The sequence below is a fragment of the Onychostruthus taczanowskii genome, unplaced genomic scaffold (assembly GCF_017590055.1).
Source record: "Onychostruthus taczanowskii isolate IOZ18803 unplaced genomic scaffold, ASM1759005v1 scaffold52, whole genome shotgun sequence".
Taxonomy (NCBI): Eukaryota; Metazoa; Chordata; class Aves; order Passeriformes; family Passeridae; genus Onychostruthus; species Onychostruthus taczanowskii.
In genome coordinates, this window is record NW_024502791.1 from 3,372,650 (window position 1) to 3,397,703 (window position 25,054).

General features: G+C 35.4%; 1 protein-coding gene across 1 annotated transcript in view; it reads left to right on the plus strand.

The window, feature by feature from the left end:
• STS (steroid sulfatase) overlaps window positions 1–25,054 on the plus strand; it is a 91,248-nt gene that overhangs the window by 26,437 nt on the left and 39,757 nt on the right. Inside the window, exon 6 of the mRNA XM_041416497.1 lies at window positions 2,934–3,070. Within this exon, the coding sequence (XP_041272431.1) occupies window positions 2,934–3,070 (137 nt within the window). The remainder of the gene's footprint in view (window positions 1–2,933; window positions 3,071–25,054) is intronic.

Sequence of the window (25,054 nt, forward strand, 5' to 3'; positions counted from 1 at the left end):
ATGTGTCAGCTGTGCCACTTAAGTGCACAGAAGAGCAAACAACTGCCCAAGGAATTTTCAAAGCAGCAAGCATTTAGAGCAGATTTGCAGGAAAAAAGTTTAAATACTTGTGTTTGAAGCACAAAGTCAGAATAGTTTTAATTGCTCTCTCATGCACTTTAAAGCTGTTTTTTATAGCTCAAGCCTGAGCTGAATCCTTGAGTAATATAAAGACACCTCACTATAAAAAAGAACTTGGTACTTTGCAATGCAGACAAGTCACCAGCAATGTGATGTTTTAAGATGTTTTCAAGATCCATTAAAAACACCCTGAAGAATATCTTATGTCAGATGCATGTAATCTCTCTAACTACTCGATAAATTGAAAAAAACTGTGTGACTCATGTGAGGATAAAAAAATCTCAAATCTTTTGAAAAGGAGATTCTCTGTGTTTGGGCTGTGTAAAAGATAGTGGAAACACATTTTTGAAAGAGCTGTTTTTTGAAGTGGTTCGGGAGTTAAGCTGTTATTGTCAAATTTCTCTCCTGCCTACTAGCTGGTATTGTCATTTCATTTTCAAGGTCAGAGTAAAGGTATTTAGTCGTGATTCTCCTCAGAGTGTTTTGACAGGAGATAAATAGCTGCCTCTGATCTTTTATAGGATATTAATAGGTGTCACTTCTCCACCCAACAGCAAGCTGTCAATCAAAAGTTGTCAATTTAGTTGGAAAAAAAAAGAATGATGTAGTGCCCTTCCATATCAGTCATTGATTTGATGACTCTTCATGAAAGTTAGATCTTTCTGTGAGTTTGACAAACAAAAATTGAATTATTACAAACAAACAAACAAACAAACTTGAATTATTACATCTTGAAAATAGCATTCATAATGGAAGCTGTTGATAATTTTAGCAAAGCAAGTAGCCAGACATGAGAATTCATTTTCTCTATGTCATTAGAAAAAGGTAGTTTGCATGAAAACTAAATATAGCCTGCAGGGTTAAAAGTAAAAAATCATTTTTTGTGGTGTTTTACCCTGGAATTTGTGTATTAATCTCAATTCAGTGAACTGTGTTTAAGGAAAAAGTCAACAATAATCCCAGTCACTAAAAAATGGAATTGTAAAACAAAAATTATCTGCCTTGCAGTAAGCTTCTCTAGTGAAAGGTCAGTATTACATTTATGTATATATTAAATAAGTTATGTCTTTTTTTACTTCAATTGGTCATATTTTCAGCCTTTTTAATTGACTCAGGGATCTCTTGTTATTTGTTGCTAAAATTGTGAAAAGTTCTCACATATATGACCTTTCAAAGAGCAACAAAAAACTTAGTGGAAAGTGTATCTTTTATGAAAAACATGTCTTAGATTTTTTGGATCAGTACTTTATATTAATAAAGCAATACAGAAATGATACACAAATATTTGTAAGAGAATTAAAATACTTTTTTATTCATCTTCCACATGAAGAATGTAGTTTTTCTTCTGGGTTTCCTAAAAAATTAGGTTGTTTTTTTTTTTTTTTAATGAAGAAAAAATCCCCATCAGAAACACACTTATCAAGTGAGTAATTTGGATACAATATTCCCATTCTGTGTTTATATACTGCTGTATATGCCAGTAGAAAAAATGCTTTAATCATGCAACTTGTAAAAAAACAGATCCAGCCAAGGAAAGAGGAAAAATGGATCATAAATATACTAGATTAAACTTAATTATTTTTCTTTGAGAGGAAAGAATTTATATCAGATTAATCTCTTCTACTAAAAAACTTTGTTTTCAAGTTCTAAATGTTCATATTTTTTTGTTAATTTTAAAGTAGTGGTTTTTATGAGCGTGCATGTATTGGGCATCCCCTCTTTAAAGGGTGGATGAACCAACTGCTTGAGGAAATACATGGTCTCCGTTTGATGTTGATGTGAATCACAGGTATCATCAACCACAGCTTGGTGATGGAAAATATGGTAAATAAAACTAAAAGTAGTCTGCAATTAGCTGTGTGCTTTAAGGTGAGATCCAGACAAGCTTTGTGGGTAGTGCTTTTGTGGTTCAGCTGATATTTACAATATGCATAATGTACTGCAAGTGCTGTTAGAGCATATAGCAGTAAATTTGGCTAGTAAGGCACATTTTTAAGTAAAGTAGTATAAATAATGCATAAGGAGAAGTACTTGTTTGAGCTGTGCTTTCACAGCCTGCTGGAACTGATCATAAATATCGTGTTGACAGATCACATGAACAGCAAAATTTACAGAGTCTATTTATTGCACTGTTTCTTTTGTATCTGTTTAGGAAGTAGACAGAAGACAATGGAGACTGTTCTTACTCTGAGAACAAAAATTTTTATGTTAGTGTGACTTTGAGGTTGTGTAGAGTCACATGCATAGACACAGAGAGCTTTAAAAGAAAAGAGATTTGGTCATATACCTTAGTCCAGAATAAAGACCCAGGTCCCCATAACAGTTTAGTTGATCAGCTTCCACATAACTTTGTGAGGAAGGAAATCGTGTTTCACATGGATAGGTAGTGCTGAGGGTATGTTTTTGAACAGAAATTGTATTCAGGTTTTTAAAAATATACTTGTAAAATGTGGAGAGGTGTTTGCATTCAGAAACTGCTGGATTCCTGCTTTTGAACAGCAAGTTTTTCAATTTATATTGCGAATACTATTTAGATAGATTTTGTCATTTATTTTTGCTTTCAATTCAGAAAAAGAGTGGCATTTTTACTGGGTGTGTGTTTATTCAGAATTATCCTGCAATCAGTTACAGTATTCCTTTTCACTTTTTTTTTTTTTTTTTTTTTTTTTTTTTTTTTTTTTTTTTTTTTGGTTCTTGTTTTTTTGAGGGGGGACAGGTGGCTTTTTTAAAAAAACTCTGTTGAAGAAAGATTTATTTGTAGAAATCTTATTATGAAATACACTAAATGTTTGTGGGTTTGTTTTGTTTTCCAGGAACACTGATACATCATTTCTTCTCGTCCTGTCTTACCTTCATGTCCATACTGCTCTATATGCTTCAGAAAATTTCAAAGGAAAGAGCAAGCATGGTTTATATGGTGATGCAGTGGAGGAAATGGACTGGAGTGTAGGTATGTTACATATGCTTCTAAGAGCAGTGGAAGGAATTCATGATAACTTGTGTTCATGTTCACCAAATTGAGACCAGCAATTTGCGCCTCTAGTATATCTGTCATATTTGTCCTTTATACTTGGGGAAAAGAAACAGTCATTTAGAAAGCACAATAATCTGAGCTTTTGTAATATCTACTTTATTACCAAATTGATTGTGTCCTACAAAAGCAATTCCCTTCTTTGACTGTGAAGGTGGTGTATGGACTTAGAGATGTGGACATCTAACTGGACTTTTGAAGCTGAGTAGTTAAATCCAACACTCTGAGCTTCTGACTGCATCTGGCCTATCCAGATTATTCTTATAAAGCAATCTATTATTTTAAAAAGTGACCGTATGATATCAGAATCAAAATATTTTAAAATTAAGTATATAATATGCACTGTTGGCAAAATTAATTTGCTAATTATTTCAGTGAGTTCTCTGAATTACTGAAATCACTAAGATGAGGTCCACTTCTGTTTATGAAGAATAGTCCAAAAAAAAGAATTTGCCTTTCAGAGTCTTCCATTCTCTCTGAGGCTGGAGAGAAATTGGTCCTTAATTCTTTCAACAGGCTTCCTGTACATCTAGATGTATAGAAGTGTTTCTCTGATTCCAGAGATAATCACCTGAGAAAAAAAGTAACAGTTCATATTTGTAAATAATCATATGGTAGAGTAGCAAAATTGTAGGTGCCAAAGATGACTTTATGGTCCTCCTTCCTGTATACCCCAAGCTGATTCCCTTCTCAGTACAAGTCAATGCAAATTGGCTTTCTTCAAGAAAGCTTTCTGACTCAATTGCTATAAACAGATATTTAGCTTTGATGCATACATAAATTATGCTGTTACATGTGCAGTTAAACATGTGTTCTTTGCATATTTTGCTTCAAGAAGTCTAGTTGCAGAAACAGTAGGCAAAAGGCAGCACATCATACTTAGTGATTTGTAGTATTGTACTTATTGCAGTATTTGCAGGAATGGGGAGAGCCATTGTGGGAAATTGTAATGTGCTCAGGAAGGGCTTTCAATGTAGGAGATAACAGAACAATACTTTTTTGTTTATCATGTTTTGTAAAGAGAAAGCAGGTTTTGTTTTATTCCAGTTCTATCAACCCTGAAACTTTACCATGTCTGTCAGCTCCCACCAGCATTTGATCAACTGGGTACTTGCATTAGATAAAATAATGTATGTGTTATAATTTCTGTTTGCATCCACTGGGCATTGTAGCAATCCACTGGGCATTAGCTGGTTTTACTGTCTGGGTTTGATTTCCTGTTTCTTTTTCTGTTGTGCAATATTTACCTTATTCCAGCCTAATTGGTTATTTACCGCTGCCATTACATTTTGCTTTTTCCTTGCTGTCCCAGAGAGTGTCTCTAGGGTTTAAACAGCAAGTTGGAAAGCAGGGTAGCTGACATGCTGCTGTTTCAGGCTATTTAGTGATGCAGAGGTGGTAACAGATTGAAAACCACTGCTCTCTTCCAGAATGACCACAGGCTCTTAGGAGATGTGTCCAATAAACCAACTGTAGGACAGAAAAATGCTATTTAAAAAGCTTGGGCTAAATCAGAGATTCAAGTTTAATGACGATAATATAGGAAATTAGGACAAATTTAGGGAAGTTGCACAAGATTCCTCAGGTATTGTCCTTTCCTGGTCATTACAGGAGCATCAGGGACAGTAGAGCTAGTTTAACCAGGAAACAGATCCACAGATCCACAACTGTCATTTACTAGTATAAAAGTAACAAATATTTTTTCAGTTGGTCTCAGTTTTGGTTACATCTTGTAAAATCTTGTTGATGAGAGATGGCATATTTTCTCCAGGATGTAGAAAATGTGTTTAGTTCCTCTGCTACTTTCTCCTCCATTATTAGCCTGATGGGAAAAAAAAAAAAAAAAAGTCATGGCTGTCATTTCCAAATGAATCTGGAAGAATAATATAGCTTTTTTTTTTTTTTTTTTTTTTTTTTTTCAGTTGAAGGGAGTACTTATTTCCATTAACCTCCACTGAAAAGTCCAGTTTTAATGCATCAGCTATGTCAGAGAAAGTAGATTGATTCACTGTACTGCTGGTGTCAGTAACCATATGTTCTTGGAAATGCCTCTGAACATGCTACAGTAGAAGAAGTTTTAAAAAATTGTCTAGAAAAGATGAAAAAGTGAATACTGTGAGCTCTTCAGAAATGGAGGTTTTATCATTCACTTGAAAGAAATTAGTATTTATGCATAGATGAATGTAATTTGCAAAATCAGTAATGTAGCTATGATATTTTATGAAAAATCCTTTGCTAGGATTTTCCCTTCCTGAGGAGCTGAGGGCCTCAGGAAAGAAATGTAAACAATAACTATCTGCTGCTGTGGAATGCAACAGGTGCATTTTCCATTGGTCCATGTGGATTGTTTTCACTTGATGACCAATCACAACCACCTGTGTCGAGGCTGTGAGCAGTCACAAGATTTTATTATGCATTCTGTTCTTTTTGTGTTCTTTCTAGCTTTCTGATGATCTTTTTCTCTCTGTTTTTTTAGTATAGTTTTTATGTAGTATTTTAATATAATATATATCATAAGATAATAAATCAACCTTCTGAAATGGAGTCTCCACACGTGGGGAGTTCCCAACACAATAAGTACAAAATAGCCAAGATACAGCACTATGCTGCAAGACTTTCTAAGTAAAGACAACACAGCATATGAAGAAAAGATGAGTGTATTGAAAACTGCTTTATAGAACAACATCAGAAATCTTTGACCTTTAGTAGGAAAAATACACCAACTTTCACTGAGTTCTTAAAGAAATTTACAGTGTTTTCTGCTGACTGATACATGTTGTGGAAGACCTTTGTGGATGCCTTGAAAAAATAAAGGAGTAGAAAAGGAGGAGAAGTTGCAGGTAGAAGTACTACCAGGTACCAGTGATGAAGACATAAAGATTGAACCATGGAATGCAACTGAGATTTTAGTCCTCATTTGAGAGCTCAGATGGAATCAGAAAGACTTTAGGTGCCATTTTCAAGAGAGAAAGCAAAAGGTTTTCTTGTAAGATGGAAAAGTCCGCTCAAGACTCAGAATTCTAAATACAAAATGGTTCAATTTTCACTTGTTTATTTATTGAGATTCAATACTAAATTTGGACAATTATTCAATTGTAAGGCAATTGTCATACGAGGAGGAGAAAAGCCCAAAAAACACATGAATAAAATACTTTGAATATTTCATGTTTGTGACTTCTTAAACCAGTACTGAAGAGTATGATTACAATCCATGTCAAAAATCCAAAATACAAAGCCTAGTGATAAGCTTTGGGATCATGTATGTCTATTGCTTTTTCATACTGATGCATGTATAACAGAATTCAATGTTGGAAGCATTCACAGTTATAATGTCACTGCATGTGACATGCCTTGGAGAATTATTCTCTGGCTAATAACATTAATTTTCTTTCAATGTAGGCTAAGCACCTTATTAATGCTATTAATTATAATTCATATGAGAGCAGATGAAATAATCTTACAGTCTAAAAATGGAAAAAGAAATGATGAATGAATCAATGAATGCACTATCATCCTTTTTTTCCTTCTTCTATTCCCTTCTTTCATTCCTCCATTCCTGATTGAGTATAGGAAGAAAAATGGATATGCTCAGAAATTGTTTTTGATGTAAATTGCATTACACTAATTTATTCCAAAACAGATCACTGCAAAGAGTTTTGGAGCCTCCTGTAGACTTGCATGCAAGCTATGTGGAGACACTAATCCAACACCACTTTTGAAAATGGCTGGTTATTATTTTGTTAGCAGCAGCAGAGCTACATATCAGGTCTTTTTGCTTTGTAGGATAATTGCAACAGAAAGGCTTAAATGTAAAAAAGTCTCAGAAATAGTAGTATGTCACAGGCTAGGTAACTGTAAAGTGGGGGCCTTGTCTGGATGTCTTTATTATATGAATGTCCTGAAGGCTGAAAGACCTTAACTACCTGTCTCCCATGGTCTTTTGACCTGTCTTAGGATCAAGTTAATATTACAAGAAAATATTACAAGTCATCCAATATTAGTTATTTAGAAGGAAAGGAAAGGAAAGGAAAGGAAAAAGGAATCCCAAAGCATCTTACATTTGGCTTTTATTTTAAATATCTTAAAAGGTTATAGAATTTTATAGGAAGAGTATAGCTCAATATGTTCCCAGTACCAGAGGGATAGAGAGCAACTGAACAGTGTCCTGCAAAGGATTATAAGAAAGACTGGCGCATTTTTTTAAAGTGAAAAACCTGGGAGAGCTGGGACTGAAGCGATATTCAGCTTGGAGAAGAGATTATCTTATTGACCTATATAAATACCTGAAGGAAGGGTGCTAAGAGAATGGGCCCAGGTTCTTCTCATTTGTGCCCAGTGGCAAGAAGAAATGGGCACAAATTGAGACATATGAGGTTTCCTCTGAACATCAGGGAAAACTTTTTTACCCTGAGGATGATCACATGCTAATGCAGGTTTCCACAGGGGAGATGAAGTCTGGAGATAGTCCAGGGCTCCAAGTGGCCCTGTTTAAGCAGCAGGCTTGGGCAAGGTAGCCTCCAGAGGTCCCTTCCAGCATCAGTCATTCTGTGAAAAAAACCCTGTTCACTAAAGTCAAATCATATTTGAAACAAAATCAAATACAACCTTTAAAAGTCAGTGTAGAGGAACAAAGGAACACTGAAGCAAACAGAAGCAAGATACTGTCATGATACTTTCCTCCTCTGCTGTTCTCTAGCATGACCCCACCTGGAGCAATGCATCCAGGTCCAGAGGAAAGCCACAGAAATAGTCAGAGGTCTAGAAACATTCTTCTCTGAAGAGAGGCTGGAAGAGCTGAGGTTCTTTAGCTTGGGGAGATAAGGTTGTTTAGCCTGGGGAGGGAAATTCCAGGGTTATTGCTGCCTTTCAATATATAAAGGGGGCCTATAGAAAAGGTGGAGAAGGACTTGTTGCCAATGACTGTAGAGACAAGGGGCAATGGTTTTAAATGAAAGAGAGCAGGTTTAGATTAGCTATTAGAAAGTAATTGCTTGTGATGAGGGCAGTGAGACACTGGACCCAGTTGCCCAGAGAAGCTGTGGGTCTCCCATCTCTGGCAGTATTCAGGGTGAGGTTGCACAGGGCACAGAGTAATGTGGCAGGGAAATTGGACTAGATGATCTTTGAAGGTCCCTTCCAATCCAAACTATTTTGTGATTCTCTATTACTGTAGTGATTGACAAAATTTGAGGATGCTAATGACACCTTAAGTAGATTTTCTTTGCAAGGAAATAATATCCCATAATCTTTTTTAAAGTAAAAGTAACTATGCAATTAAACCTTAGATATCTGAAGAAATTGAACCTCACATGAAGAGTATTTATGACTTGTTGAAGCATTTGCAATATGCTGCAACACAGCTCTCTGGGGCGACATGTAGCCTGTACTGAAATGCAGCAAGGCAGAAAGCATACTTTCTTCACTGAGGAAGGACAGCTGGGGTAGAATCTAGTAGGACTATCTGAAAGTCAGACCACTTTTCAACTGCTTTTTTTTGTTGTTGTTTTTGGGGGTTTTAGGGTTTTTTTGGTATTTTTTGTGGGTTTTTTTTGTTGCTGTTGTTATTGTTTTTTGGTTTTGTTTTGTTCTTTTTTTTTTTTTTAATTATTCCACTGTTATCATTATTAAGAAGTTTCTATAAATACATATCTTCACAAAGCATTTTCAAAGAGGAAGAGAAGGACAGAAGCTCCACCAAGCCTTCTCCATACTTTTGAGAAAAACATCTAATTTATTTATTCCCTAATGAGATCTCCTAGTATTGTAAAAGAGATTATATTAGTAATATGTGCAGGATAAAGCTGTGGCTCCTAATCTCCATACCACCCAGTTGTGAGATAATATAAACTAAATCCTTACATACCTTTTATCTGATGAATTGGTGCATGTTAGTTAATATGCTAAGTATGTGAACTTGATCACATCCTCTACTTTTGATCTTTATTCTATCTGGAATGATGTAAATGAAAGGTCTAAGTGAAAACCATTCCAATTTAGTAGAAACTATTTTTAATGACCCCTGTGGCATCTTTCTCTCTTTTTAGTAATAGATGTAACACCACTTCATTAGTAAATTACAATAATGCTTTCAGAAACAATACAAAAGTTACTTTGGAAAATGTGGAGACAGAAAATATTTAGGAGACAGAAAACTGAACTATGCTCAAAAGGCTCATAGGGATTCTTGCTCTGATGAAAGTAACATAGTCTAATGCATTCACAAAGCAAAGAGAAAAAAGAGTAATTTTTTTTTTCACTTTTTGCAGTCCTTTAAGCTCTTCAAGTTGACTTATTATTTTTAATTACAAAGTAATTAAAATTTAATTTTATCTTTTTTCAGGCTATTCTGGCCTAAATTTACATGCCTAGAGGTTGGGTGTTTGGGGTTTTGTGGGGGTTTTGTGTGCTTTTTTAATGCTCTTTCCAATACTGAACAGTAACTATCTTCCTTTTGGTAAACAGCATAGTATTATTAAATTTCATCAAGAAATGAAAATTTCTTCTTTTACATAAAATTGTTAGTGGTTGTTATTTTGAATTCTCATGTCTTTTTATCACTTTGTAGTGTTTGTGCACTTAGAACCTTTATTTAGAAACCAATTCTATAAGGGACAACCTAAAAATGTACCACAAATCTTCTGAGAATTCTGAATTGTACTAAAAATCAAAATAAACATTATTAATAATATGAGAAGAAAAAAAAAGGATAAATTCCTATTGCTTTGAGAAAAAAATGAATGAGCTATCCTTATTTTTTTCCCAAGAAAAAATCCTGCACACCAAGATAAACCTAATTTATCATGGCTTTTCACCTCATGTAGTCATTTGTAGCATTGCAACATCGATTAAAAAGATAAGCAAAGCAGAATGATGCCACATGATCTGAAGCAGCAGATAAACACTGATCTTATCCAGCTACTGTGAATGTGACATAATGTTGTCTGAGCCTCAACACCGAAAAATAGAATTTAAACTCTGGAGATACATGCCAGATGCTAATAGTGCATTCCTTGACCTTGCTTTTCTGAATGTATACTGCTGTACATCTCAAATCTATAAGGTTTAACAATAGGCTGGTTTTCTTATCATAAAAGATGTTCAGCCAGCACCTCTGAGGAAGAACGTATTCAGCCAATACTGGTACTGTGTGACAAGGATAGAATTTTTCCACCCTGTCTTGCCATTCTGCTCTTACCCAAGCATTAAGAGACTTTCTTCAGCTAAGAGAGTAGTTAAGCTCCTGAAGCACATTCACTTTTTAGGTCACATCTAGGAAAATTGTCAGTGTGGGTGCAGATTAACAACATTTGTGGTTCTGCCTTTTATGATATGGATGTGTTCCAGTTACAATCTGCTCTAAAACCCAAACCCATTTCATATATCACTAAGCAGCAATGACTTTCAGTCACTACTGAATGGGACCAAATTTAAGAGGTGACTAGGTGATGAAGGACTCCTGTTTCCACTATGATAAGCCTCCTGATCTACCTAATCCTCTTTAAGTATAGTTTCTTTTTATATTTCACATCTTTGTATACAGCAAAGCTCCTTCTCAGAACATTATTTACAAGATTACAAGGCATATCTTAAGTCACCATTTCTGTTGCACTTTTTAATCAGTCATGTTCAAATAATGTCTTAGTACTCCATGATGGAAAAATTCATTGTAATGTAGTTTGTGGTAATAGTGCTGTGGTTCAAAATTTGTTGCCAGCTGCTTAAGAGGTTTTATTTGCATCTGATATTGCAGAAGTTAAATTTTCAGCACTATGTATGATAGGGCACTGTGCATTTTTCTTTACAAAAATATAGTCATGTAATGTTCAAAAATGTAAAGGCTTTCTGTTAATTATGAAGCTCTTAAAATTTGGTCTATTACAAAAACAGTGACATGACATTGTGTTAGATCAAAATGCTGTAATTGGTGAAAGAAAATTAGCATTACTCTTAGACAAGCTAATTTCCATTAATAAGAGAAAGCTCAAAACCTGTTTTACATAAATTAAATAAGAGAGAGTCCTGATGACTCCAAGAATGAGGATAAATCCAGGCAAGGAGGATAGGAAATTCTCTAAAGAAATGTGCAACGAACCTTTTGTTTCACCTTTGCTCTGAAGTTTAATTTTACATATAAGTGGTATTGTTGGATTTTGCTCCTTGCTTAAGGTGGGTAGGGAAAACAATTATCAGTGAGATTAAGAACACAGTGAGATTAAGAACAATTAAGAACACAGTTTTAAGCCAAAATTGACCTGCAGGAATTCAAGTCAATATGGACAAAGGTCTGAATATGAATTCAGATAAAGGTTACAATAAGGAAACAAAATGGAGCTAATTTTTTCAAATTGTAGATAATCTCCAAAATACAGACTGGAAAAACAGTTTTAAGGAAGCTGCTAAAGGTTCTGCTCGTCAAGGGCCTTTGCATAGCAACCTTTTTAGCACAGATAATGTGAAGCTTTAAAAAAAATTACATTTGCACTGTGCTAGAAAAGCTCCACAGGAATTTAGTAAATCAGTCATCCAGAGCAAGGGATCAGGATGACAGACTTTACTCACTTTGGTGGAAGTGTTGCTGTTGTCAGCCTGAACCTTCAGCCCTGAATTAGGAACATGACTTTTGCCATCCTTTTTCTTCAGTAGTTGGACACTGAAAGCATACCTGTGTAGGTATTTATGGAGCTTGTAATCATGGTTTTATAAAGCATGTGACTGTGTTAGAGGAGAAGGATGTTTCTGGTAGTAGTTGCATGTCTGAAAGAAGTCTGAACATGAAACTAAGGAACAAAGAAACTGAAAGTGTCAAGGATTTTTAATCTGTGTGTTTAAACCTTCTCATCCACCCCTCTTCCTTGTACCTTCAGATAGCTTTTTAGTGGATTACCCAGTACCCTACCATAGCTGATAGAGCACGTAAATGCAAACAAACATGCAGAAGGCACAAGTGAACATTGTAAGACTTGAGGACAAGTACTTAAAGATAGAAAAAATCATTCTTCTTATGCTTGTGTCTCGTGGTACAGTTTTCTAACATATGTTTATATGCCATTTCTTTTCCCATTGGAATCCTATCTCCTTATCAGAGTGCCTTCTTAATGAGCAGCTTCTCAACAGTAGGTATATTCCTCATTGTTAAATATGAGTTCTCATGTTTTATTTAACACATGCTATTGAAGTTCTGTTTTGAAGACAGATACTTTGACACGTCTCATCTCTTCTGTGTCAGTACTTTGCTACAGTGTATAACAGATTTGCAAATAAGCATTTTCACAAAGCCTTTGTAAGATAAGGGAATCTCATTAATCTGTTTCCCAGAAGAAAAACTGAGACACAGAGATGATGTTCAGTTTTAACTCCTGAGATATAACTTTGTTGCTAGTTACCCACTAATCCAGATCTGGATCTATAGTAAAGCATTAGGACTTTAATTCAGCTGGCATGGGATTTGGGAAGGGGGAAAGATAAGTAATTTTTTCATGGTCTTGATCCATGCTGGAGGCTGGAAATGGTTAGAATGTGCACCTGGGCTCAGGAGCTCAGGTTTTCTTCTGGTCCTGGTGACTAAGTGGTACGTTTTAAGGATAATTAAATATCTTTTCCAATATACGGACCATAATGATATGAACAGTTTCTGTGATGATTCCGGGAATGTCTTCCAGCCTTTTACCATTTTTTCATAGCTGGCTGCATATCAATTAGCTGTAGAAAAAAACCTAAAACTGATCATGTACTGTTCAGTTTCAGTTATGATACTGAGAATGCTATTCTTTAAAAGTCTTTTAGAATAATCCAGAGTGGGGTTTTTTTTGAGAGATATATTTTTTCGAAGAAAATTTTTCATGCTTCTTTTGAAATGTATGTTAATTGTTTTGAGACTGTGCTGCTTAATAAAAGGTAATCTAATTCTGAGTGAAAGCAGTAATCATACAATAAAGCTTATGACAATATCGATTCTGTATTCTTCATCAACAGACTGGTTCCAATTAGTGAATTTCCATGCAGAATTTCACACTGCTGAATCACAAGGCTCAAATTCCAGGTGGTAATAAGCTCTTATTGATGAGGTTTATAGAACTGGTTTTTTATTGATTCTGGCTTGTAATCTTTCAATGGTACATTTGACTTAGTGCTAAAACAACCACACTATATAATAGGCTGGGTGGTACTACTGCTAAAGATCATTATTTTTATAAAATAATATTTTATAATAATATAATTATTTTATAATATTATAATAATATAATTTTATAATATTTTTATTAAATGATATTTTTATAAAAACATTTATATTGCATTAAAGAAAGCTTTTTATTGCTTTCTTTATAATAACAAAATATAAAAATTAGATAAATAATGAACTTTTTAGGGCTAGGAGAAGCAGTAGAGTAATGATGTCATGATTATTGAAAGGCAGACTGGTAAAGTAATTTTGCTCTGGAGCTTTTCCCCTCATCACTTGATTGTAAAAAAGGGCATTTCTATTTCAATTTAGGATGCTGTTTAAGGAAAACTGAAACTGAATCTTTATTTTTCTTTTCTATCATTCTTTTTTAATACTGATTATGGGGGAATGGTTGTATGTTTCACAGTGTACTCAGGTTATTTTTTACTAGTTTGAATGCTTTCTTTTTGTTTTTGCTTTCTTTTGACTTTGTATACACACTTCTATTTTTAAATCATTCTCTCTCCCTACCCATGAAACTTCTTTATAACATTTCCTTATGAAGAGCACATTTCAGTAACCCTGAGAACACTGAACTGATTTTGTATTACAGTACTAAGCTCAATATCCAAAGGAACACCTGACCCCTAAGGGCTGAATTGCTTTCTTGGGATGAGAAAAAAAAGACTCCATGATAATCAAATTCTTGCCTTAGACCAGCATGAAGTTATATTCTACAGCTTTAGTGGATCTTGCAGCCTTATGATTCCACAAGAGGGGAGGCAGAGCATCCTTCTCTCCCTTACCTCCTTTTTTTTCTAACCAGCTTCCAGAAAAAACAGAAAGAAGGAGAAAGAAGAGAAAAAGAGAGGAATCTTAATTTTTCAGCAAGTGCCCTTTTAGCAAGCAACTGGATGGACTCAACTATAATGTCACACTTGCATTGCCTACAATTAAGTGTGACTAACTTAAGTCCTTCAGTTTACAAGGTTTTATAGTCCTGTTGCCATTTCACTGTTGTGAGGGGAAAGGATTTTGGTTCTTTAGGCTCTTGTATCTCAGTGATTGAGATAGCTGTGGGTTAGAAATCAAGCTTACTTTGATTTCTTAATCAGACTTGCATCAAAAAACAAAGCAGGAAACAAGAAATAATACAAATGTAACTGCATTTTAATCCTAAAGAAAAGATTGGCCTAGCCTAAAAAAGCAGCATAAACTTTGCCTTCCCTTGAATCCAAAGATAACTTAACGCCAGGTGTTTGAAAGAAATTGATAGTTCAGGATGCCTCATTATTTCTAGTAAAGTCAAGGAAGATACTAGTTGTGCTAATGTGAAAAGTATAGACAATACAGAGTATTCCAATGTATAGTATGTTGCTGTGTAAAAGGTAGAAAAGTGCTTCTAAACCAGAGTTCAGTTGATTTTGACATCACAAAATCACAGAGCATACATTAAGCAAGCAATAAATGAATACTTTTTTATTTGTTTATAATTCAAACGTATATAATTTATCCTTTCCATTTGGCAGATTAAAAATTGGACATGAGCCAACAGCATGAATTTGCAGCCCAGAAAGCCAACCATGTCCTGGGCTGCATCTAAAGCAGCATGGCCAGCAGGATGAGGGTGGTGTATCTGCCCCACTACTCTGCACTTGCTAGATTCCACCTGGAGTGTTGCATCCAGCTCTGGGATCCTCAGCACAGGAGAGATGTGTGCCTCTCAGGACTGGCCTAGAGGAGGTTGGTGAAGTTAAGCAGAGGGCTGGAGCATCACTCCTATGAAGACAGACTGAGAGGACTGGGCTGAGAGAGATGCTGGAGAGAAAGCATTAGGGAGAGTATATAAAGGAAAATAAATAGTAAGAAAGACTGAAGAAAGACTTGATACCAGTACTTGTAGTGATAGGACAAGGGACAAAAGTTTGAAACAGCAAAATGGTAGATTTAGATTGGACATTGGGAAGAAATATTGGACAATGAGGGCAGTGAGATGCTGCAACAGGTTGCCCAGAAAAGTTGTGAATGCTGCATCATTGGAAGTGTTCAAAGCCAGATTTTAAGTAACCTGATGTAGTGACAGATGTCCCTTCCCAAGCCAGGGATGTTGGACTAGATGATCTTTGAAGGCCCGTTCCAAACCAACATCAGGACAAAGTGAGACACAGTGTAACCAGCACATCCCACAGAACAATGTGCTAATTTGGAACTGAGGTAGTCAAGCTCCATATCCTCAATTTCTCAGTCCAACTTTTGTGTGATTCTGCTGCAGTTTGCCAATCTTCTTGTGCAATAACCCCCAGGTGCTGCTTGTAAAGAAATAGATGGCCTAGTTAAAGAGAGCTTTGAGGACCTGCTTGGCAAAAAATACTAGACAATAATATCATATTTACCTCTCAGACTGTAAACTGATTTTTGATGAGACATTTAGTTACTTCCCTGGTTATATATTAACTTTAGGAATTCATGGTAAAATAGTAGAAAATAATTGTTTTAAATAGGAGGAACTGGTATATTAAATATATTATCAGTAAATTAATGCAAATGCTCTATCCTACTGTTACCATATTTACTTATTGAATCTTGATAACAATAGAGTCAGTTCCTGTGTATAGCCAGCCTTACTTTTCCAGTGCCTTCTAGAGCAGAAATCTATTTGCTGCATTGTACTTCTCTCTGTATGTGATACTGAAACACCAGTGTGTTACAGAGCTATTAATGTGAAATGTGAAGATTCCAAACATTTCCTGTTCAAAGACATCTGTTTATATACAAATTCTTAAATTTGATTTTATAGGTTCAGAAATGATTAGTTTATAAAAAAATACATTAATAATGAGGAACTAACCTTCTACCTGCCTGTCTATCCATAGGAATGGTGCTGTTCCCATAAGTAACAAATGTGCTGCTTGGGGCCTTCAAGTGGTTATTTGCCATCTGTTCTTTGAAGAGTTTACCTTAGCAATACCTCCTCTCTTCCCCAAATAGTGTCTAATTACAGTTAGACTAATTTGTTCCATGTATCTATGTAAATATTTCAGCTGATCTCTGGTGTTTTTGTCAATGATCCTTCCTCATCTCACTTCTAGCCTTCAGATTTATCCTAAAATGCACATCTCACTGTGTTCCTTATATGCAAGGCAGAGCCCTTTCAGAATTCTGCCTTGCCTTCACATAGGAAAAATATATTTGTCCATTTTTGTAACTTCTCATTACAAACAAAATGACACCTAGCGTTCATGGTGTTAAACTTTTGCAAACTCATATTAATTATTAATTTCACATGTAACATGCTCATTTTTTTATTTTATTATTATATGAGTGAAAATTAGAGAAAAGGCAAAGAAATGAGCCTAATAGTCTCAGGGCCCTCTCTGATCTCATGACTCCACCATGTCTTAGGGGTATCAAACACATCTTGGTCTAAGCAGAGTCCTCAAGTATTTCCAAAGCAATTTAAAACAAGAATGGCATATTTTTCTTTCCAGGCATCAGATCAGAAAAAGGCAGATTTTCTTTTTCTTCCTCATAGGCATCTGCTGTGCTACTGAATACTACTCTGAAACTTCAACAAAAACTCTTTTTGAATAGGCTGTAAACATTTTTTCAGGAGCACTTAGATGAATTAAGGAATCAAACTGCCATTTCATGAGATAGTGAGTAATCTTTTTGAGATAGTAATCTATCATCAGTGAGGATGACCTGAAAAATGATTTGCCTTCTCTTCAGACAGGATCCTCTGGAACTGAAGTCAGCGTATATTTGTCATGTTTAACATACATATACCAGGGGGAAAAGTTGCCAAATCATAATTTGTGGCTCTCAGTGTATTTGTTTGTATTTTTTTTTCTAAATTCTGAAAGTCATCTAGAGAAGACAGAGTAGAGTCTACATCATAAGTGGAAAAGTCCCTTGAGACAATTTTCATAGTCAGGTTTGCTTTCTTATTGGTAGTAACAGTGTCTATACAGAGATTAATTATCAAGTAACATGTTTTGGAGGTGATGATTTCACAGGAGGCTTTGAGTGTCTAGTAGCATTTCGGCACAAAAGTTAGAGAAGTCAGTGAATTTAACAAGTGTGCATAGTGTCATTGTGCATGGTGTCGTGATCCTTGTGTCAAGAAGAAAAAAAAGGTGTATTGGGAATGAGTTAACACACACCTACTTTCATGTTAGATTAGATTTGCACAATTAAAATCAGAAAACCAGAAATTAAATTTATTGAGATTTCATGATGATATAATTCAATCATGATAAAACTCCTCTTAACTGTATGGCATGTAATTTATAGCAAGTGTTTAAAACCTGCTTCCAAATTCAGCAAAGATTAAAAAATTTGGCTGCTGAAAGATGATAAATGTTTATGCTCTGATGTCAGCCATTTTTTTACAATTTGAATTTTTCTTAATAAAAATGAAATAAACAACTGGCAAATGCTTTGAAGTTTTTAGAAAAGTGCAGAAGGTTTAAATGGGGGGTTAATTTTTTTCCCTGCTTTACATTCTTCATAATGCTTCATATATTAATCTGGCAAAATGTTGTCATTATGCATTTGGTTCTAGGACCATATACATATTCAGTTTAAAACTTAGTCTGATATTAATAAATGTTTAAACCTTTGAAGACATAGGAAAGAGTTTCTTTTATCACTCCCCATTTGTGCAATCAATCACAATCAGCATATATTGGAATGGTCAAATACCTGAAGTCTTAAATTCACCTGACAGTCTAATTCAAAATTGAATAGTACCCCTCAGTTGTCACTGCAGTTTGCCAAGGTCACACCTAAAGAAATCCCTTTCATAATTTGGAAGAAAACATGGAAGACCTGAAAATGGGAAATGAGACAATGTCTTTTTCATTATTCATCTTAGTTGTAAGTGTGAAGTGGCATATTAGATATGTGCAGAATGAAGATGCAAATTTACCCAAAAAGTTATCACAGCTGTCATGCAAAATGCAAATGCAATGGACCCTCCTAAAATTGCATGACCATTTCTCATATTTTAGCATTTTAAGCAGGCTAAAAATCAAAACTTACTTTAGAAATACATTGACTTATGTTCAACAGATGTAAGGTCTAAAAGTGAATTTCAAGCAATGCATTTATTAGCTAATTTAAATACTAATAAGGAAATAGCTACTGATTAGCTATACTTTTTGACCTGTAATAATCCATCATTAGTGCTGCAGTACAGGAAGCTTTCCCATCCTGCATTGTCCCTATTGCTGCTATACTTACAGGTCTTCAGACACTTAACTCTCTGCTTGATTATGCACATGTATTTATACATATCTAAAATATCCTTCCAACTTTAATATTTAAAAAATAATTTAAACCTATGTGCATAAGAAAAATAAGAGATGTGGTACTCATGTCTAGGAAAAACCTTATGCATAAGTCAAAATTTGGTTAATTTATTCAAAGCTGCTAAGCAGTGTGCGTACCTAATTTGCTGTGCCCTATGGTGAAAATTCATCCTGAGGGTCTAAAAGACACATTATACTTATAATACTGTATAAAGGGTCAAAGTGATTTGCAAGTTTACAGCTACATGGCAATCTGAATCCAAACAAAAAGCAAGTTGATACTGATAGCTTTGCTGATCACACCAAATTTGCCTTGTTTTCTGATTAAAAGACTGCCCTTTTCTGAGCGCTTCTGCTTATTTACTTGTCCCACTCTGAGTCTAGAGGAATCTAACAGAGAACTGATGTTCTACAGACCATCTGGACCTAAGAACTTCTTATCTGACATCTTGTGGTAGGTAGTTACATCTGGGCAATTGCATTACCTTATTTCACTTAGAAAAGAATTCAGAATTTTTGGGGCCAAATTCTTAGCATAGGTGAGCTGCATATGAAAATCCATACTTTGTGCTTTCTGTATGCGTATGTAAATCCCACTCTCAATGTATCTACAGCATACACGGCTGGAGCTGGATTGTGCCTGCTCTAGATTTCTACTGGAGGATTCATCAATCCTACCATGTTTAAAATTGCCAACAGTGGCAGGTCTGAACTGTCCTCTGATCTGGCAAAAGACTCTCAGCACACCAGAAGAGATTAGAAGCCCACTTCAGATCAGCTCTACTGTGGTCCCTGACTGAATGCCCATGTGTAAATGCCTTAGCTGCATTCCCAGGATTTGTCCTTGAAATTAGACTTTGAAAGAAATCCAGCTCACAAAATCCAAGAGGGCTTTGCTATGGAAACATAAATATGTTAACTGTCCATGATTGGATTTACTGCAAATATGCATTCCTGTTACAAATTAAAACACTAATATAGATGTGTTTTTTCAGAACCAGATGCTACTTTTTGGCAGAATTTCCTGTTGACATTGAAGATCCCACTAACCTATCATAGCAGGAGCTTAGCACATTTGAGACTCCAGCTATGTACTTTTGGAGAAGATTTTGTTGAACGGATTGTTTCCATTGTGTAACTTTAGAAATAGTAGTGCAGTAGTACTGATTCAAGGCTTTGTACTGAATGTACACTCTACTTTCTTTCTGCAGGAAGAACCTTATACCTTTTGTAATTAGTTATGCATCTATTTTCTGTTCTAGTCAGAGTCGACTATCTAGTATTCACTCTCACCTTTGAGGTTCATATGCTAATGTCCTCCTTATGGGAATCTTTGAAGTCTTTGAAGGTGGATGTGTTCTGTTGCCTGGCTAGATAATGTGCCATAGCACATTCTAAAGCTTTGTCCCAGAATTTCCACTCTGCAGTGGTTGTGTTGTAGCTCTGAATGTTAAACAAGTTGTGTGCAGAGTTTATGTACTGTTCATCATATGTGCAGCCACTTCTTGTGTTGCTGTCAATCATTTTATTATTTTCCATCTTTACCTCAAGTGTTGTACTCAATGACTAGGTCTGAAAGTGATAATTACTTCCCCACTGCAGAGACAAGCTGATTTACATGTTTATCAAAGGAAACTGGATGGCTCTGAGCATACTGTGGGGACATTTGCATATTTATAACCTCAAATGTACAAAAGCTAAAATTAAAATAGGGGTGTCTTGATCTTAGTTATAAGTTTGTTTTAATACAAAGGTTTTAGTCAGTGGATTTTGTAATCAGACCAGTGCATTAAAGTGAAGTAACTTTTCTTCATCACAGAAAATCAACATAGAGATTAAAATGATTGTTAGCTTGTGAATGATGGTATGCAGAAGCTGCAACATTAAGTTTTCATAAGGTTTTCAAATCTTAGCCTTTGAACCCTGAAGAGATTATTAACTGTGGCAAAACCTTAAACTGCTGTAGCAGAAAGGGACTCCCAAGAGGCTTACTATGTAGTAAACCTATGGGTATATAGTTGAAAGGCATCAATATATTTTCTGGGAGAAATGTGTGTTTCCAAATACTTATGCATGCAGCATTAATTTTTAGGATTTTATGCATTTATTCAAAGGCTTGCTACTCACAGAGGTGAATCCCTGGAGCTGACTACAAGTTCTGATTCTGGCTAATGGTGCTATTCAAAACCAAACATGAGCAGCAGTAGCAAATTCTAAACAGCAAATAAAAAGAATAAAACCCCAATACAATCAAACTGCCTCTTCTAGGCAGTGATGTGATGGCTTATTTTCCCAGGCTGATCTGTTGGAATCTTTGTTCAATAACTGTCTCAATCTTGCTGTAAGTTTCTGGATACAAGAGAGGCATGTGAAAGTTTACTGGAGTTGGAAAATAGTGTTACATGAATAGGAATTTCCTTTACTGTCAACTGTCTTTTCCTGAGACAGATCCTTAACCCTCCTTCTGGAACATGTTTTTTCTTTGAATCTGGCAGACTGCTTTAAAGCTTTCATCACAAGTAGAGGCTATTTTTTTCTAATGCCTAGATTACACAGAGCTTCTTATTCACAATTTCAGCAATACTCTAAATTATTTTGAATTAACACAAATAATATTTCTTTCCCATCGACTTGAAATGTCAGTAAACTAATTTTTGAATAAAATGCATTTGTTCATATGTTTGCTTGACTAAACACTTTTCCAAATCACTAACGTGTTTGTAAACACATTTTTGTTTTTCAGTGTTTGTACCTTGTTTACAAATGAATAGTCATTTTTTTATAAACCCTATCTCTTCTTGTAGATGCATACAGTAGGAGCTTTACATGAGTCAGAACTCAGTAATTACGATCATCATTAGCAAGGCTGGTTCAGCTACCATTCAGGCTGTGCTGGAGAACTTGAAAAGCGGCATGGTGCTGTGTTTCCTTCCAAAGAACACAGTCAATTGCTCTTCTCATTTTCACATGGCTATCACTCCACTGAAATTGGCATTTTCACATTCAGAGTGAAACAATTCTTTATAATTTTACACAGCTTGAAGCAAGAATGGAGAGCGGAATACAGAAAGCGCTCCTCAGTATATTTCACAAAAAGCTTCATTTAAATTTTGGAGCACTAATATACTACTTAAAACAAGTAATATCTTAACACAGTCCTCAATCTGTTTTGTATCTTAAAAATACATAAATGGAAGAAGTATGTCCAATGATCTAGCACTTTTGTCTGCTACAATGTTAGTCACCTACATTGCAGAATACATTCCCATAATGGCAGTGGTAGGAGTAGCTTGATCTGAAATTCTAGTTGTTAAATAGCTGCAGAAATTATGAAGCTCCATCAGCTGGATTGATTTGGATATTCAGAAATGTTGTCTTTCCAACTATGTGCTGTTCAAATCAGAAAGAAAACAAACTGGTACCATCTACATAGATCAGTACAGCAATTAATTTTTCAGAATGTGGGTTTCAAGCAAGGTATTTTAATTTAAACTCTTTCTTGTGTTAATAGGAGTCATATCATTCAAATGCACTTAAATGTGTCTTATCTCCTGGTAGCACACACTTTGCTGTTTATTTACCGTTTTCATTCTAGTAGGTGCCAGTGTTCAAGATCAAAATATAAATGGAAGGTTTGCTTTTGAGTGTGTTGTGACTGCCATACTCTGACAATACTGTTTTTTGAATTACCACTATTAGTCCATCTGTACTGAAAAAGGTTGCTGCTAAGATAAATTGTCATTTTAGCATTCATTAGTTAAACCTAATGTAGGCAATCCTCTTTGTTTCAAAATCCTTTTGAAGGAAATTGAAGTTATACCATTGAGTTTAACAATGGATGAGAATTTCTATGCATTTTATATGGCTGGGTTTTTTCTAAAATGGGACGTGTTTGAGTGTCAGAATTTAATATTTTCTTCAGAGCAAGCTGAGTTACTCAACCTCATTAAAAACATTCATTATAATGTCTTATATTTAATTTTAATATTAATTTTTAATTTTAAGGTTAATTATCTGTGATAGTGAGACAATTTTCATTGCTTCTCATATCTTCCCAAATTAGTTGGTAAATCAAAGTGGTCATTATTGAATGATTGCCAATGCCTTTGATCACTGGAGATAATTTAATTTTATATACTGAGTGCCATTCTCATTTTATTTTCATTTTGGTTTATATACAAGATTAATTTGAAAGCTCAATTTCATCATGAACATGATGTATGTAAAAAAAAAAATTGTTGTGCACATCACTGCACATATATTTCTTTGCACAATGCTATTTCTTGTCATTGTATCATAAAGCCATAGCTTGATGTACGTTGGAAGGGAACTCTGAAGGTCACGTGGCTGAATACTTACCTATAATTTACTAATTTATCTTTGTACTCTACGTTTTTATCATCGTTGACACATTTCCAAGAGATATTGTAATCACTTAGCACGTACATTCTCCAAACAGTTTCAGAAGCCAATGGGAAATTGCCTCATTCTTTTCTGGCACTAAGTCCGTCCACCTCATGCAGCAAGCGCATGGCTCGTCAGATGGATCTGCATGATTTTCCCTCAACCCACAAGCTTTAAAATGTCAGCCTTTGTAACAGATTTTCTCAGCTCTGTTGGGAAATTTCAACTCCCACGAGGCTTCAAAATTTACATAAACAAATTCTCCTACTCTTACATTTCTTTTTTGCTCCTACTTTACAAACAAGACCAACAGGTATCTACTTAAATTTAGCAGCTGATGTTCCTTTATTCTTGACCCAGTCATTTGAAAAATTAAGACAGTCAACCATTTTAAAAAGACAGATTTAAAATGATATAGCATTAAGAGGCAGCTAGAAATAGTAGCAATAAAGTAAGGTAATTACTTCTTATCCAGAAAAAGAGCATAGCAACAGAAACAGTGATCTGAAAACCATTTAGGAGGCTCTGTATTTCAAAGTTCTTATCTCATCCTCTTGTGACACAATAATTGGGCATCAGATGATGAATTAATTCTTAGTGGTCAGGTTAGCAAATCAAAATTAACATTCAAATTGGACCATTCTTGGATGCATAAGTAAAAGAATAAAGATAAAATGGTTGTGAAGACAGAATTATCTTTATAATATTCTGAGATCCCTAAAGGACAGGTTCATTGTCAGGCTGATGTGAAGAATTATATTCTTAAGTTTTGGTCGTTTTCCAGGACCAATAATTTTAGATTCCTAATCAGTATAAAATTCACTGGAGCAAGTTCCAAAAAGAAGCTTCACTCTCATTCATACAGAAACACACTCTAAAGAATTCAGTCTAAAATAGGTTTCAGTGTAATTTATATAACTGCAAGGCCCTCCACAGTGCCAAAGCAGTGTGAGGAGCCCTTTGTGAAAATGAAGCATGAGCGCATGGTGCCTAAGAGGTACAAGACTTCTTTTAAATATATGCACCTGGGTATGTTTATTACCTTTCACATTTTGAGTTTAGTTGGTGTCTTTCCATATGATGAGATATTAAGGGCTAATTATTAGATTTGATAGTGAAACCATGCATACTTTAAAAGTGCTACATGCATTCTCTTACCTTTTTTTTTTTTTTTTTTTTTTTGTCTTACTCTATTACTCGCACTGAGATTTTTGCCATGCTGCCTCTATAGGTTGCTAGGCAGCAAGGCTTTACCCCTTAACTGTGAGATCTACTCTGCATGCTGAGATTCTTTCCTCGGTGTTACTAAATCTCCTCAGTGACTTGAATCTTCTGGCTAAGGGATTTCCTTGATTGAGAGCAACTGCTTCCAAAAGTCACTTGCTCTCTGTGGATTAGCCCTTTTCTCTGATGTGCACAAATCCTCTCATGTTGCACTTCAAGAAACCCTGCAGCAGCTGCGTCATGGTCCCAATTGCTACTGTGTGGTTGTGCCCTACTGTGTGCTGCATGTGCCAATTGCTGAGTATAAGACAGTTTATGTGAAAAGTGGTCTCAAAAAGGCATAAGGACACAAATATTTATATGTGCCAAGGCTAATGAAAAAGTAATTTAAAGTCCCCAGCATCCAGAGGAGAGCAACAAGGCTGGTGAAGGACTTGGAACACAAGCCCTGTCAAGAACAGCTGAGGGAGCTGGGGATGTTTAGCCTGGAAAACAGGAGACATGGGGGTGACCTCATCACTCTCTACAACTCCCTGAAATGTGGTTGTAGTCAGGTGGGGGTTGGTCTCTTTTTCCAGGCAACAACTGAGAGAACAAGAGGACACAGTCTTAAGCTGCACCAGGGCGAGTTTAGGTTAGACACCAGAAAATATTTTTTCACCGAAAGAGTTATTGGCCACTGGAATTGTCTGGCCAGGGAGATGGTGAAGTCACCATCCTTGGACGTGTTTAAAAAACAGACTGGACATGGTACTCAGTGCCATGGTTTAGTTGACGAGGAAGTGTTAGGCTGGTCATAGG